This window comes from Desmodus rotundus, chromosome 12 (assembly GCF_022682495.2).
Source record: "Desmodus rotundus isolate HL8 chromosome 12, HLdesRot8A.1, whole genome shotgun sequence".
Taxonomy (NCBI): Eukaryota; Metazoa; Chordata; class Mammalia; order Chiroptera; family Phyllostomidae; genus Desmodus; species Desmodus rotundus.
The window spans coordinates 36,791,380-36,808,519 of record NC_071398.1 but is presented as its reverse complement, the minus strand read 5'-3'; the positions used below and the strand labels follow the sequence as shown (position 1 = coordinate 36,808,519).

The 17,140-nt window shown below is 44.8% G+C and overlaps 1 protein-coding gene across 1 annotated transcript; it reads left to right on the top strand.

The window, feature by feature from the left end:
• Positions 1–4,920: 4,920 nt before the first annotated feature.
• On the top strand, positions 4,921–16,464 carry WDR87 (WD repeat domain 87). The gene is made up of 5 exons (XM_024577422.2): positions 4,921–4,992; positions 5,906–6,073; positions 7,131–10,006; positions 10,450–10,721; positions 11,114–16,464. The coding sequence occupies exons 1-5, from the start codon at positions 4,921–4,923 to the stop codon at positions 16,462–16,464; spliced, it is 8,739 nt and encodes a 2,912-aa protein (XP_024433190.2).
• The last annotated feature ends 676 nt before the right edge of the window (positions 16,465–17,140 follow it).

The following is a 17,140-nucleotide window of genomic DNA, read 5'->3' as shown; positions in this document are numbered from 1 at the left end:
CTCTCCCCTCCTCTTCCCCACTGATAACCCTCCATGTGATCTCCATTTCTGTGATTCTGTTCCTGTTCTAGTGGTTTGCTTAGTTTGTTTTTGTTTTTGTTTAGATTCAGTTGTTGATAGTTTGTTGTCATTTTACTGTTCATAGTTTTGATTTTCTTTTTTCTTAGATAAGTCCTGTTAACATTTCATATAGTGAGGGCTTGGTGATGATGAACTCCTTTAACTTGACCTACTCTGGGAAAGCACTTTATCTGCCCTTCCATCCTAAATGATAGCTTTGCTGGATAGAGTCATCTTGGATGTAGGTCCTTGCCTTTCATGACTTGGAATACTTCTTTCCAGCCCCTTCTTGCCTGCAAGGTCTCTTTTGAGAAAGCAGCTGACAGTCCTATGGGAACTCCTTTGTAGGTAACTGTCTCCTTTTGTCTTGTGGCTTTTAAGATTCTCTCCTTATCTTTTATCTTGGGTAATGTAATTATGATGTGCCTTGGTGTGTGCTTCCTTGGGTCCAACTTCTTTGGGACTCTCTGAGCTTCCTGGACTTCCTGGAAGTCTATTTCCTTTGCCAGATTAGGGAAGTTCTCCTTCAATATATTTTCAATTTCTTGGTCTTCGTCTTCTCCTTCTGGCACCCCTATGATTCGGACGTTGGAATGTTTAAAGTTGTCCTGGAGGTTCCTAAGCCTCTCCTCATTTTTTTCAAATTCTTGCTCTTCATTCTGTTGTGGTTGATTGTTTATTTCTTCCTTCTGTCTAAATCTTTGATTTGGGTCCCAGTTTCCTTCCCTTTACTGTTGGTTCCCTGTACATTTCTCTTCATTTCATTTTGCATAGTCTTTACTCTTTCGTCTATTTTGCAAACATACTCAACCATTTCTGTGGGCATCCTGATTACCAGTGTTTTGAACTGTGCATCTGATAGGTTGGCTATCCGTTTGTCAGTTCTATTTTTGGAGCTTTGATATGTTCTTACATTTGGACCTTTTTTGTTTTTGTCTTGGCACAGTCCTTACATTGTAAGGGGTGGAGCCTTAGGTATCCACCAGGGCGGGGCAACCCAGGTCTCTGCGTTGTAGCACTGTATGTGGGGGAGGGGTCCAAGAGGGAACAATGCCAATTGCTCAGCTCTTGGCCAGCTTTCAGTCACTTCCCCCATTTCCTACCAGCAAATTGGGCCTGTCTGGTGCTGATTCCCGGGTGTGTGGGCTTGTGTAAGTTTTAGGACCCTGTGGGTCTCTCCAACAAACTCTTCTGTGAGGCTTGGTGTTTCTCCCACTGCCACAACCCCCACAGGTCTTCGTAGCCAGAGATTTTGAGGCTTTCTTTCCCCGCACTGAAACTTGGGTTGTGCGGTCTGTCTCGCTCCCCAGTCGTTCCTCCCGGTTTATCCACATTCGAATGTGGGACCTCCTGGTCCACCAGCTGCTGCCTTGCCTGCCCCAGTCCTCCAGCTGCTGCCTTGCCACATGTCCTCTCCACCCTGGCTGCCTGTCTCCGTCCCTCCTACCGGTCTGAGTGAATATTTCTTCTTTAACTCCTTGGTTGTCGAATTTCCCTACAGTTCAATTTTCTGGCAGTTCTGGTTGTTTTTTGTTTCTAAATTTGTTGTTCTTCTTTTGGTTGTTAGAGGAGACAGAGTGTATCCACCTCTGCCTCCATCTTGGCCGGAAGTCCTAGGGAGTCACTTCTTGAAACTGAAAGTTCACCAGTTTCCTTCATCTGTCAGGCACAAGGATGGCCTCACCTCCATTGCCCTGTGCTGACCAGACTATAAACTTAACTCATGTTTCCAGAACAACAGGAAAGTGCAAAGTTTCAGTTGGAGGGAAATAAATACTTGTCTGACAAACAAACCAGTCTAAAAACAGCAATCATAATAATCGTTTGTTGCTCCAGAGTATACTTTAAAAAGTATCAATAGAATTATTTGATCTTTGCAACAATCCTGTGAAGTAGGCAACACTTCATTTAGCATTTTCATTTTACAAATCAGGAAAACAAGCCCATTGTCTGACCACTAAAGAGAGACTCCCTGGGAGAGAGGGCTTGTTAAAAGTAGGATTTGCCCTGGTCAGGTGGTTCAGTTAGTTTGAGCGTCGTTCTGTACACCAAAAGGTTGCAAGTTCGATCCCTGGTCAGGGCACATAACTGGGTTGGGGGTTTGATTCCCAGTTGGGGGGTGTGTGGGAGGCAATGGATTGATGTTTTTCTCATATCAATGTTTCTTTCTTTCTTTCTCTCAAGTCAGTGAACATGTGAGGATTAAAAAAAAAGTAGGATTTATTCACAATCTATCCGAGAAAAGTAGAGGTTTGTTCTCATGAAGGTCAAAGACGAGAGAGTACAAAAGAGGATGATAGATGATTCACATGTAAGGAAGCTACTTGATTCCACCAGCCTGGGAAAACCTGCAAGGCTAAATGGCTGGGTCCTTTCTCCAGCTGCTCTAGGTGGGCTGACCCTTAGTCCTGGGGGCCCAGCATCTCAATTTCTTATTTCAGTAGTCAGACTTGAATGTCCATATAATCACCCAGGAAGCCTGCTACATATGAAGGTTCCTGATTCCCACTTCCAAGGTTCTGCTTCAGTAAGTCTAGGGAAGGACCTAGGGATATGCATTTTGTTCTTTTTTTTTTTTGATTAAGCTATTACAGTTATCCCATTCCCCCCCCTCACTCCACTCCATCCTGCCCACCCCCTCCCTCCCACATCCCCCCCCTATAGTTCATGTCCATGGGTCATACTTATAAATTCTTTGGCTTCTACATTTCCTACACTATTCTTACCCTCCCCCGTCTATTTTCCACCTATCATCTATGCTACTTGTTATCTGTACCTTTCCCCCACTCTCCCCCTCCCACTCCCCTATTGACAACCCTCCATGTGATCTCCATCTCTATGGTTCTGTTCCTGTTCTAGTTGTTTGCCTAGTTTGCTCTTGTTTTTGTTTTAGGTGTGGTCGTTAATAACTGTGAGTTTGCTGTCATTTTTACTGTTCATATTTTTTATCTTCTTTTTCTTAGGTAACTCCCTTTAACATTTCATATAATAAGGGCTTGGTGATGATGAACTTCTTTAACTTGACCTTATCTGAGAAGCACTTTATCTTCCCTTCCATTCTAAATGATAGCTTTGCTGGATACAGTAATCTTGGATGTAGGTCCTTGCGTTTAATCTTGAGTAATGTAATGATGATGTGCCTTGGTGTGTTCCTCCTTGGGTCCAGCTTCTTTGGGACTCTCTGAGCTTCCTGGACTTCCTGGAAGTCTATTTCCTTTGCCAGATGAGGGAACTTCTCCTTCATTATTTGTTCAAATAAGTTTTCAATTTGTTGCTCTTCCTCTTCTCCTTCTGGCACCCCTATAATTTGGATGTTGGAATGTTTCAAGATGTCCTGGAGGTTCCTAAGCCTCTCCTCATTTTTCCGAATTCTTGTTTCTTCATTCTTTTCTGGTTGGATGTTTTTTTCTTCCTTCTGGTCCACACCGTTGATTTGAGTCCCAGTTTCCTTCCCATCACTATTGGTTCCCTGTACATTTTCCTTTGTTTCTCTTAGCATAGGCTTCATTTTTTCATCTGGTTTTCGAATAGATTCAACCAATTCTGTGAGCATCTTGATAACCAGTGTTTTGAACTGTGCATCTGATAGGTTGGCTATCTCTTCCTCGCTTAGTTGCATTTTTTCTGGAGCTTTGAAGTGTTCTGTCATTTGGGCCTTTTTTTTTTTTTTTTTGGTCTTGGAGCGTCTGTTACTTTAAGGGGCGGAGCCTTAGGTGTTCACCGGGGCGGGGTAACGCTGGTCGCTGGGCTGTGACGCTGTACGTGGGGGAGTGGCCGAGTGGGAGCAATGGCGCCCGCCTCACTCACCTCCGGATTTCACTCTTTCACTCTGATACCCACAATCAAACTGGGCCCCTCTGGTGCTGGTTCCCGAGTGGGTGGGCTTGTGCACACTCTAGGCCCCTGTGGGTCTCTCCAACGACCTCTCCTGTGAGGCTGGGAGTCTCTCCTGCTGCCGCCCCAACCCCCACGGGCGTTTTCAATCAGAGGTTTGAGGCTTTATTTCCCTGAGCTGGAGCCCTGGGTTGCGTGGTCTGCTTCGCTCCCCGCCGTTTGTCCGGTTTATCTGTGAGCGAGTGTGGGGCCGCGGGGTGCTACCCACCGCTCTGCCTGCCCCGTTCTCCGCCACTCTGAGTCTGGCCCTCTCAGTTTATCTGTGAGAATGTGGGGCCGCAGGGTCTGCTCCTGCCCCGTTTGTCCCACACTCCACCAGTCTCGGTCCTGCCACAGCCACGGGAGTCCTCTCCGCCCCCATGCCCGTCTCCGCCCCTCCTACCGGTCTGGATGAATGTTAATTTTTTTTTCCTTGGTGTCGGACTTCCTTGCTGTTGGATTTTCTGTCAGTTCTGGTTGTGCGAGGAGGCGCAGTGTGTCTACCTACGCCGCCATCTTGGTTCTCTGGGATCTGCATTTTAAGGCATACCTCCTCCCCTGAACTTTGGGAACTCCTAGTCCTTGCAGAATATTCTTTTAACTGGCTGCCATCAGCAAAGAACTATTTGCCTGGGATGGTATTCCTTTCTAGCCCCCCTCTGCTTCCCTCACCCGTCGTACCCCACTGGGTTATGATAGCTAAGATTTAGTCCCCAATTTCTTTATATACCCTCTCCAAGCCTCAGTTTTCTCATCACTACAATGAAGTAATACCTACCTCACTGGGCTGGGGTGAAGATTACATGAGAAGGTATGTCTCATGTATATTTCCTGACATTCAAAAAGTGTGCAATAAACGTGAGTTCATGGATCTTGCTTTCTGATTCCTAGCTTCTCAAAAAGTAGTAGTGGTTAAGCTCACTTCTTTTGGATTTCCACAGGTTTTTAAGCAATGGTACTGAGCAAAACGAGGGAATAATCAAGGTGATGTCTTCCCCTAGACTGATTCCCCTCTGGAAGGATTTTAAATACCTCATAAATGACTTATATAATAGCAAGGTAATGTATATGCAGGACATAAACATGTTATTGGCCTCTGTCTATCTTAATATAGTTACGAGCACTTCTGAGCAGCATAGATTTCGATGTAAGCAGGGAGCAGGCAGGGGAGACCATAAAGACAATTGTCACCTTAGGAAGTGGGTCACCAATTTCCAAATGAGTCTAGAGACCTCTTGCAAGGACATTTTCATGGTGGAAGGTGAACACTTTGGAGCATTGTCAGAGGAACCAACCCTCTGGGAAGAGAGATTTTTCTAAAAGAGAAGGGACAGGGCACCAGAGAGAACATTTTCCAACTTCAGTTGTGCTATGGCGGGCTCTTTGTAAAAGGATCACAGGTTCATGTTGCATAGCACATGCACTGTCACTGTAGGATATTATATTTGGTATATATGTGTCATCTTCCTATGTCAAATTTAAAGGCCAGGTAGGGTGTCCTAGAAGTCTTACTTAGTGCAGTTATAAACTTTAATATAAAGCTGTACTGACTTCTTGGGACAGATATCCTGTTACATTGCAAGTGGGTATATAACAGTGCACTCACTTCCCCGATTAATCTGTTAAATGTGTCTTTTATGGCATATGTACCTTTTAGACCGAAGGGAAACAGTTAGAAGATAGGTATAGCTAACTTCATGTGAGAAGAACATCAGTTTCCCCTGTGCTCACACTATAAAATTTGCCCATAGAGGCCCTATGGAGATTTGGTTCTTTCATGCTGGAGGTTTTGTTACATGCTTGTGAAGTGTAGGTGTCCCACAGGTGTTAAGTTGTGCATGTGTGGGTGTAACAGGAGTGGTCCTTGGGGTTGTGGCATGACTTTGGGAACTGTTTCAATTGTTGCTTGAGTGAGAATATATTTAGTACATATGTGTTCTGGTCTCTTTGTTTATGCCATGCCTCTCCCCAGCAAACTTTAGATGACCCAAAGAGTGACATAGTTGTGCTGAGTGACCGGTCCCAGATACTGTTCAAAGAGTCTCGCCATCCTCAAAATATGCCGCTTATATGCTATTACTTCAGTGATGCCAACTTCTTTGCCTCCCTCTCGTGGGTAACAAGCACAAAAGAAATACAGGTAAAACTCCCTAGTTTTCTTCTTCTTAGCCCATTTTACAGGGGCTGTGTTCATGTAAGCACCTCACCCCAGACCAACAAATGAAGATGTACACCTTCAATGAGAGTGACCTGGGGAACTTTTGAGATTTTTAAAAAATTTTTATTGTTATTCAATTAGAGTTGTCTGCATTTTCTCCCCATCCCTCCACCCCACCCCAGCCAAACCCACCTCCCTCCACCCTCCCTCTTGATTTTGTCCATGTGTACTTTATAGTAGTTCCTGAAAACCCCTCCCCTCACTGTCCCCTCCCCTCTGGCTATTGTTAGATTGTTCTTAACTTCAATGTCTCTGGTTATATTTTGTTTGCTTTTTCTTTTGTTGATTATGTTCCAGTTAAAGGTGAGATCATATGGTATTTGTCCTCACCGCCTGGCTTATTTCACTTAGCATAATGCTCTCCAGTTCCATCCATGTTGTTGCAAAGGGTATAAGCTCCTTCTTTCTCTCTGCTGCGTAGAATTCCATTGCATAAATGTACCATAGTTTTTTGACCCACTCATTTGCTGATGGGCACTTAGGTAGCTTCCAGTACTTGGCTATTGTAAATTGTGCTGCTATGAACATTGGGGTGCATGACCTTTGACCCAGCAATTCCACTGCTGGGATTATACCCTAAGAACCCTGAAACACCAATCCAAAAGGACTTTTGAGATCTTGCTCCCAGGCACATGTCCTCATCTTGGCTCAAGTAAACTCTTATAAAAAGTCAAAAAAAAAAAAAAAAAAAAAAGATCATAAAGTGACTTGGATCCAGGATTTCGCCCCTCATCCTTTCTCCAATTATAGTCTCCATGCTGAATAGATTTTATGGTTTTCCTAAAGTAGACCAAGGTTAGGGAAAGAGTCCTAGTCTTCCTGCTCCTACAGTATTTCCAACCACCATAACGATGGGGTAAAATCACTCTAGAATACACCAATTCCTCCTTAGCACAAGAACAGGGGAAGACAGATGAATATTCTTCCCTTTCCTCTTCTACCATTTTTTCTAGGCAGTTCCCATCTTCTTCTCTTCTAGGCTGTAGTGTGGATGAAGAGCAAAACTGAGGACATGGTCGAGAAGAGAATCTTTTCCATGACTGAACGAGTGCCACCCATCCAGTGTATGGTACACACAGGCTCCTTTCATATCCTCGTGGCCTACTGTGGTGACCTGCTGCTGCGGCTCTTTGGGGACCATTTTCGGTCTTTCAAACCCCTGGGTATAGTGCCTTGCCGCTTTAACATCAACTGCCTCTGCTATGACCCAGAAATGAAGATGCTTCTGTCAGGCATCCTTGGGGCAGTGGTTGTCTGGACTATTGAGCAGAGTGGCAAGGGCCTCCAAATTGCCCACATGGTTTCCATGCCTGGCGATGAGCTTGTCCAGGACATCATGTTGAATGGCCCTGACGGCTCCCTCCTAGCTCTGTGTGAGACTGTGGTGAGGGTCCTTGAGCGCCAGGGCCTGAGCCAGCTGGGAGAGGTGAAGAGATTTACTTCTACCACTAGTGGCTCTTCTATCACTTGCTGCTTCACCTGTATTGATCAGGGTTACCTCTATGCTGGAAATAGGACTGGGGACATCCAAGTATGGAGCCTCAGTCAGAGCTACTCTCTCCACAGTTTCAAGGCCCATTCCTTGTCAGTAATATGTATCTGCAGCCGGCCAGAAGCCCACACCCTGCTAACAGCTGGCAAGGAGGGTTTCATCAAGGAGTGGAACCTAACTTCTGGGAACCTACTGAGACAACTAGAACTTGGAGAGGAATTGTATCGACTCCAGTTTATTGATAACACTACTTTCTTCTGCCAAACTACTCATACTTTCTCCTTGCGCCGTCTGCCCTGCTTCTATAGCCTCTTTCATGTCTGCGGCTCTGCTCCAGAGCAGTTGCGTCGGGTCCGCTGTGGTAATAACTGGTTCCGGATCCTATGCACCACTGAGGATGGCTTGTTGCGCTTTGTGTCTCCAATAACGGGGGATCTTCTGGTTCTCACCTGGCCCTTCTCAATCCTGGACCAGGCTGTGGACTGGGCCTACAACCCAGATAGAGAAGAGCTCTTTGTAGCAACAGGGGGCTCAGAGGTGCTGGTCTTTGACACAACCCGTTGCCCTTGTCCAGCCAAGTATCTTTTATGCACCTCACCAAATGCTCAGGACTCAGTACAATGCCTGGCTTATGGGCATTTCCACCTGGGTCGGGGTCTAGAAGGACTTATGTTCTCTGGGCACGAGAGTGGTATGATAAGAGTGCTTTCCCAGCACAGCTGTGCCCGAATAGAGAAATTCATGCACTTTGGGGCTATATTAGCATTCTCTACGCTGCCTGGAGGACTTTTAGGTGGCCGAGAAAACTCTTTGCTCTGTTCCTATGGAATGGATGACTACATACGCCTATCAGAAGCTGTGCTTGATGGGACCAAAGTACGCCTGCGACCTCTGGCCAGCATTCTCAGCAGCTGTCACCTAAAACACCTGATACTCTTGCCAAAGTCTGTGGGTGCCATCACAGAGACTAACTGCCTGCGTCTCTGGAAATTCCATGATTTTCTGTCCTCTGAGGCACAGGAAGCCTCCCAGTTTATAGAGACCTTGCCTCTGCACCGGTGTGCAATTACATCCTTTGATGTATGCCTGAGCTTAAGTCTTTTTGTCACAGGTGGTATTGATGGCTCTGTCCGGATCTGGAGCTTTCATGGTAGACTTGTAGCCATGCTGGACTCATCACTGCATTTTGGCCCACTCTGCTTTGCAAATGATCGAGGTGACCTGCTTGTGACTTTTAACCAGAGTCTTTATCTGGTATCCTGTTTAAAACTGCTTCCCCGAACCCAGCTGGTTTACCTTTCATTTATGAGCATGACAGATGAAGTGCTAGAAATCCCTAAGCCTTTCTTACCAAGCTTCTTCTTCTCCTTTGAGACCATGTTTGTGCCCAAGTATACCTACCTTGGACAAGGGCAACAGGAACTAGTGGGTCTGGAGAAACTTGTCAATAAGCGGGCCATTGCCTTTGACCACACTGTGCCACATGTCATAGAGGAAGATGAGCAAGGGAGCCTCATATTACTGTCTACCCCAATACATGGTTCCTTGAAAAAGGAGGAAACTGATAGAAGGTTGAGCAAACCTTGTCCCCATTATGTGGTTCCTCCCCAGTTACAGCTGACTACCTGGGATGGACTCAATCCTTATCAGATACTGAAATGCTACTTTGGTTATGGGCGGAAATGGCTCTTTGCTCCTGATTGCTATATCCCTAACTCAGTGATTCGTGCCCGTCTTTGGCCAGAGGGCAGCCCAATATACCTACAGTGCAACCTGCATTCACCCACACGGAAGTTGGAATGGGATAAATCTCAACAAGTCTTCTGGCACAGTAGGGTAAGACCTATACATGATATAAAAGAATATCCACAGGAAAAGGAAGAGGAAGACTTCATAAAAATGAGAATTTCCAAGGAAAGAACTTATAGTGTCCTTACAGACACAACAAACCGTAGTTGGCTGGGAAGAAAGATGACTGAAATAGCTATTAATAGCTTGATTGAAGCAATACTGAACATTATGATCTACTCTCCTCCTCCACTGAAGTACCAATGCTGTGTTGGTGCACTAGGGCAAATCTTTGCTTCTTACCAGGTGTCTCCAGCCCTGCGCTCAGAAACAGCCCATTGTCTGCTGGATGATACAACCAATTCTAATCCACTGATCCGAGAGCTAGCCTGGGAAGGGCTGAAGCGTCTAGGAATGATTACTCATCTCTTTGCCATGCCTCTAGCCCAAGGATTAATGGACAAGGACCAAAGAGTGAGAAATAAGGCACTGACCCTCATGGCTGACACTGGAATCCACTCTAAGGCCTCACTGTTAAAATTGATCCAGAACCAAGAGACTTTCCGGGAAATGCAGTAAGTTCTTTGTGCTTTCCTCAGTTCTTTACTAGCTTCTAATTTTCTTCTCCCTTTCCTCATTTTCCCCTTCCATTCTTTCCTATCTCTACATCCCTCTTCTTTGGCTGATCCTGTATTTTTACATATTCCTAGTCTTTTGCCATTCTTAGACTATCTTGACAATCCCCTGACTGCTCAATCCTTTCTCTGTTTCTTCTCCTATTCCTGTCTGTCCCATACCTCAAGTTCCTCCTTTCATCCTTTTCTCCTACTGTTGCAGCGTCTATACAGATCACTCCATTTATTGCTATCTTATCTTCCTAGGCACTTTTTTCCTTCTTGGCCATCCTTTACCTTCACATACACAGTCTCTGTTGGTCACTTTGCCAAGTCAGTTATTTCCGTCTCATTCTCTCTTTTCCCTAATTCAGCATGATCCTTTTCTCCTTTGACTTTCACAGGCAGGAAATGATTGGGCAGGAAACTCTGGACAGTCTGCTGGGGATGAATACCACAGATCTCCAAATCCTTTGTACTCAGGTGGAACAGCGATTGAACGAAAACCTAACTTTGTCACATGGAGACGAAAAGCCTGCTTTTTCTTTAGATGTCTCAAAGGTTTCTGAAAAGATGTCGTCTTCCAAGCAATCTGATGTAATTCCTGAAAAATCCGAAGTTGCCATCAAGCCCAGGAAAGGCCGAAGATGGAACCAAGCAAGGGGAAAAAAGCATAGTATGTATGGGGTGATCCAGTTCATGCCCCACGGTCTTCAAGAGGTAGGGTAATTAGGGCTAAAGTGAGTCAAGAGATATCACATAGGAGTAGAGTTGAGTGGAAAGGTCTTTTCACAGATCTAAGAAGAATTCACCCAAACTCAGGAAGACTTCAAGGCTCCTCTCTCTAGGATATTGGGAATGTCCTAGAGAGAGGAGCCTTGGGAATAAGGACACTGGGACACTGGGAATAAGGCAAAGAGGATTTCTTTCTTTCTTTTTTTAAAGGCCTCAGCTCCCTCTGTTGTAATTTCTTTATGGCAGTCCTTTTAGTTCATACCAGATATTGGGGAGGGTTTCATTTAAGCCTCCCATGATGTCCTTATCGACATCTTCTAATTTTTTGTGCAGCCCAAAAAATGTTGCGGATCCTCAAGAAGATGAAAGAGACAGGCACAGAGCCAAGTCCATTAGACGGTGAAAGTGATCAGAGTAAAGTTGCAGCAACTGAGGTGGAGACAGCCATCTATTCTGAGTCTTCAACCGCCAGTGTACCAAAGATTTCAAAAGATGCTGAACAACAGCCTCCAGAGAAAGATGTCTCAAAGGATGTTGCATTGACCCTGAAGATGCTAAGGAAAATACATGACAAAAGAGGCAAGAAAACAGTTCGGAAACCTATAAAGAAGCAGAAGAAGAAGACAAAGGAAGCTGAAGTTATAATTGAAGAGGAACCTCTGTTTAGTGTAAAAGAACCAGTTGTGAAGAAAGTGAAAGCCAGAGAGCGGGGTGCCTATGGAACTCCTGGCCACAAGGCTACCCCTGGAGATGGCTCATCATGGCGGGATGATCTATGTCGTCTTATGACCCTGAGGATATCTGGTTCCCAAACAAAAATGTCAGAATCTCTAAATACTGAGTTAGTGACCATGGCTCAGGAGGTACTGGCAGATAAGCACCCTAGCTGGGAGCTCTTTGAGAAGATCTGCCCCCTGCTAAAGAAAAAAAGTGAGGTTCTGCTTGAGGACCTTGACTGGGATGTAGCCTGGCCAGAGGAGCAACCAATTTTTATTCATGAAGAAGCAATTAGAGAGGACATGGTGATCAGAGACATTGAAGAGATACCAGAGGGGCAGGGACAAGTGCAAAAGGAAGCAGGGGCCATACAAGACTTACATGAAACCCAGGTAATTCCCAAAAAGGGCAAGAAAAAGAAAATTATTTTTTTAGAACCAGGTGGCCTAACCAAGGAGAAACACATACTAAAGAAAGAAGATCATAAATCTTCTAAGAAATCCTCTAAGCAAAAGATGAAAGCAGTCATGAAGGAAATACAAGTGGACAAAAAAGAGAAGAAAATGAGCAAAAGAGAGATAGATGGGAGTCAGCAAGTGGGAGAAATGGCCAAACTAAAGGGAAAAGTGGTTGAGCAAGAAGGAAGACCAGTTATGGATGAGAGGAAGCTGTCTTTGCAGGATTGGAAGAAGTCCCTGGATCAGTGGAAACAGGCCGACACTGAGAGCAGGATATCCTGGAATGAATGGAAAAAAGCCTGGGACAAGGGTCATCTTGAGGAAGGGGAAAAACCACAAAAGGACAAAGAGAAGCTATTTCCAGATGAGGAAAAGCTAGAGGAGAGAAAGAGGCAGCTGGAATGGGATGAGGGGGCACAGGTTGGAGAAAAGATGTTGTTACGCAGACCCAGGGAGCAAAAGTTCAAGGTTGAAGAGGAATTGACCCTGGAGGTAGAAAAATTGTCTCAGGGTTGGGAAAAAGAAGAAGGAGAGGAAGAGGAAGAGAAAGAACAAGAAGGGCTGGTGACAGAAGAGCAGAGACAGATCCAGAAAGAATATAAACAGGCCCAAGTTGAGAGGAAACAAGCCCAGGATGAAAGAAAACGAGCCCAAGAAGAGAGGAAGCTGGCACAAGAAGAAGAGAAGCTGGCACAAGAAGAAGAGCAGCTGGCACAAGAAGAGATAAAACTGGCTCAGGAAGAGAGAAAACTGGCCAGAGATTATGGAAAACTGGATCAGAGAGACAGGAAAATGGTCCAGGCAGAGATGAAGTTTGTCCAGAAAGGGGAAAAACTGGCCCAAAGAGAGGAGTGGCTAAGCCAAAGAGCAGAGAAATTGGCCCAGAATAGGAAGAAACTGGCCAGAAAATTGGAGAAACAGGCTCACAAAGAAGAGGAAATAGCAAAGAAAGGAGAGAAACTGGCTGAGGTAAAAAGGATACTGGTCCAGAAAATGGAGAAACTGGCCCAGAAGGAGCAAGATCTGTCATGGCAAGAAAAGGAACTAGACCAGAAATTAAAGGAGCTGACAGGGGAAGAGGAGAAACTGGTTTGGAAACAAGAGCAGCTGAATCAGGAAGAGAAGGAACTAGCTAAGGAAAATGAGGGTCTGGCTCAGGAGAAGAAACTGGCCTGGAAAGAGGAGAAACTGGGTATGGAAGAGAAAAAACTGGTCCAGGAAGAAGCGCTGCTGATTCAGGAAGAGAAGAAACTGGCCCAGGCCAAGGAATATCTGCCTGAGGAAGAAGAGCGACTTGCCCAGAAAAGGGAACAATTAATGGAGAATAAAAATAAACTGGCCCAGGAAAGGGAAAAATTGATCCTGAACAAGGTGGAACTTGCAAACAATAAGAGGATACTAGCCAGGAGAGAGGAGAGTCTGGAAAAGGAGAAGGAAAAGCTAGCTCAGGAGAAGGTAAAATTGATGCAGAGGAAAGAGAACTTGTACCAGCTCAAAGACAACCTTGTCCAGAACAGAAAGAAATTAGTGGAAGAAAAGGAGAAAGTGGACATATACAGGAAGAAATCATGTCAGGCAGAGGAGAAGCTAGTGGAGAAAAAGGAGAAACTTTTCCAGAATAAGGAGAAACTGGCTGACACAGAGAAAAAACTGGCAAAAGTAATGGAAAATCTGGCTGAGAAACAGCACAAGCTAGTCCAGGACAAAATGAAATTAGCTACAGAGCAGAAGGCAATATTTCAAGAAGTGGAACTGCTCACTAGAGAAGAGGACATTACTGAGAAAGAAAAGGCATTGGGCATGGAAATGAAGAAACTGGCCCAGGAGAAGGTGAGTCTAGCTGAGGAAAAGGAGATTCTCTCCAAGGGAGAGACTCAAGAAACCTCAACACAGAGGAAACTGAGTAAGAATGAATTAGAACTAACTAAGAGGAAATTGTCATTAGAAGAGAAGATAATGGTATATGAAGATAGGATATTGGCCACGAAGCAAAGGGATATTGTTGAGGGGAAATTAGAATTTACTAGAGGAGGGAGAATATATGCTCAGGAAGAAAGGAAGCTAGCCAAAATAGTAAGAAAGCTGATTAAAGGAAACATTTCCAAGGAACCATCAAGAGTGAGCAGAAAAGTCTTAAATGTGTTTCAAGACCTTATCAAAAAAGAAAGGAAACTAACCCAGGAAGAAATACAGCTGACAAAGAAAAGGAGGTCATTCTTGGTTATGAAAAGAAGATTGAGCAAAGAACAAAATGCACTTGATGCCAAAGAGTGGGATATTTCTGAGGAACAATCAGAAATGACCGAAGATGAGGAGAACCTTGCTAAAAAAGAGAGAAAACTGTCCAAGGAAATGAAAAGATTGATAAAGAAAGAGAAACAAATAACTGAAGAAGAAAGCAGATTGGCCAGGCAACACAGAGAAGTCGTACAGGAAGAAGAGGAGGAAGAAATAACAGAGGAAAAAGAAATGTCATTCCTTAAACAAAAGTCAAGAAAGAGAAAAATGTTAGAAAGAGTTGATACGCCACAGGAAGAATTTACCAGTCAAAAGGATGAGGTGGAAAGTGAAGAGAGCTTTTCTGGAGAAATAGAAAGCCTGTTAGGTGAAGTAGAGCAAGAGAGTGTGTCGGAGGAGGAGGAGGAGGAACAGGAGGAGGAGGAAGAAGAGGAGGAGAAAAAAGAGAAGGAGGAGGAGGAGAAAAAGGAAGAAGAGGAGGAGGAAGAGGAGATGGCAGACATAAGAGAGGTGGAGGAGAAGAAAGAGGAAGAGGAGGAGGAGGAGAAAAAGAAGAAAGTGCAGGGAGAAGAGAAGGAGGAGGAAGTGTTCAAGAAGAAGGATGAAAGTATGAGTGAGGAAGAGATGGAAAATTTGAGTGAGAAAGAAGAGGAAGATGAGGTAGACAAGGAAAAAGAGATTTTTAAAAAAGAGAAACTATTTAAGTTACAAGAAAGAAGGGGAAAGGACCTAGAAGAAAGAGAAATAGTTCCTTCTATTAGAAAAAGATTCTCTGAGGTTGAAGGCAGTGATATAAGTCTGGAAGTTCTGAAAATCCCTTCCAAGAAACTGATCTCAATAGCTCTGGGGAGGGAAGAGACTATACCAGTGCCAATGTCATCCTGGAAAGATAAGGCCACTGTACTTGAGACACCCAGGATATTTGCAGAGACAAGGTTTATGGATAAACAAGGAGAACGGTTGAAATATCAGCCCATTCCTCCACGAGTTTTGGATACAGGTTTGGAGTCCCAAAAGCCAGACTTAAAGACCCCATATTTGTCCCACATATTGAGGAAGACCACAGAAGCTCAGAAACTCCAAGGCAAACCACTAGAGGATAGGTGGCAGTGGCTTTTGAATCGTCATCCATCTCGGATGGAACAGGCAGAGGTACAATTACCTATGTCCCAAATCCTGGCTGAGAAAATACATGCAGACATAAGCCTCTCAGATGTAGAGTGGATCCAACATGTCCTAGAACGGATGGAAGCAGGAGAACAACCTTCCAGAGACAATTTCCACAGATTGTGCCAGCTTCTCAAAGACCTCACCTCAAAGGGAACCTTAGAATGGATACATCTAGCCAAACTTGAAGATATCACTTACCGCCACAGGCAGGTCCTAGAACCAGAAAGCACACAAATCTCAAAAATCAGTGCAAAGCCCATGGGTCCAAAATACCTGAAAGTGATCCCTCCTATAAAAAGAAAGGAAAATGAAACCTGTTTAAAACCCTTGACTTTCCCTATACCAAAGTCCTCATTAGCTACAAAAAGTATTCCAGATTCAAAGGCTATAAATTGGTATCTTCTAGGAGAGCCTTACAGAAGTGCCCGGGCTGAGCAGATATCCAGTGCCCTCAAGGAAATGGAGATGCAACACTTTCATCCTGCCACAAGAGACATTTTCACAGGTGCCCATGCCTCTGTGGAAAAACAAACCTTAGCACTGATGTTTCAAAAGGACTTCTGGGCTTTTAAGGATAAGGGCAGGCTTCCCAGATTGCCTAAGGTGGAAAAGAAGGCACGGCCCAGCTCTAAAAAACAGGCAGAGGTGCCTTCATGGGAGACATTTGTGGCACTGTACCATGTTTTGCGAATGTTGCAGGAGCGATATGCAGAAGATAATGCTGCTTGGATAGAACAGTTCTACCACCTCATGGACCTGTACCAACTCAAGTCCCCTGGAATCCAGAGATTGCTACAGGAGCTGCTACTGAGAGAGGAACCCCAGTCCCGTGAGATCATCTACAAAGAGGCCCTAAAGGCCACGGAGCTAGTTCCTGGGGAGCGGTTGTTCTACCACCTGTTTTGTGGTCACTCTTACATCCCTAGAGGTCCTCTGGAGTATCAGGAGGTGGTATCCTTCTCAGGGCAGAACAATGTGCATACCATGCTTCCCATGGGCATTGCCCATTATGGCATCTTAGAACTTGCTTGGAAGAGCCTGCCCCAAGCTGATATTCACCTCACCAAGGAATTGCCCCACATCATTGCTCCTGCCCCCTAAATTGGGACTGACTGGATATCAGGATTTTTCATTCCCCCCAGAAAGGCCTTGTCACCAGATCCAGACTTTTATTCCTAGGTCTTATCCTGAGGTAGGGCAAGGCCAAAGCCCTTATCCTACTCAGCTCCAAAAGCCAGCTTCTGCATGTGGAATAAAGAGGAGGTTCTCATATCCAATAAGCTCTGTGATGTGTCCCTTTCCCCCAAACATTGCTTCTCTAGAAAGGTAGCCAGGGAGACCAGATACATACTCCAAAGAGTGAGAAACCTTACCAAAATGGAGTGGTGCTTACTCTCTGGAGGGTCTGTCCTCGTCCTCTTTCTTTCTTGTCTCCCATCATCCTCTTCTAAAGACTATATAGGAAGGAAAGCACCTGATACAAAAATTAATATGAGGCATTGATATAGTAGAAAAAATGGATTTTAGAATCAGAAAACCCAGGATTTTGTCCCTTAGTTTTGGGAGGTACACAGTGGAGGCAGGCTCTATTTCCCTGATCATAGCTTTGTATCTGATACTTGGGTCAAAAACAGCAGGTGTGGTGGGTGTTGAGACCCTCAGAGTAAAGGAAAAAGCTTCAGCAAGTTCCAGCCAGTACCTTGTTACTGGATGGCACTAAGGATAAGGCCATTTGAGGTTAAAGCAGAAAGAAGAGGAGGGAAGCCTATCTTGGATA

What these genes read in the sequence shown, in the direction of transcription:
- WDR87 (XM_024577422.2), top strand. Translation starts at nt 4,921, where the DNA reads ATGTCTTCCCCTAGACTGATTCCCCTCTGGAAGGATTTTAAATACCTC. An exon ending in GAGACTTTCCGGGAAATGCA is followed by an intron (nt 10,007 to 10,449) that starts GTAAGTTCTTTG and finishes TGACTTTCACAG; the next exon opens with GCAGGAAATGATTGGGCAGG. An exon ending in AGCAAGGGGAAAAAAGCATA is followed by an intron (nt 10,722 to 11,113) that starts GTATGTATGGGG and finishes TTTTTTGTGCAG; the next exon opens with CCCAAAAAATGTTGCGGATC.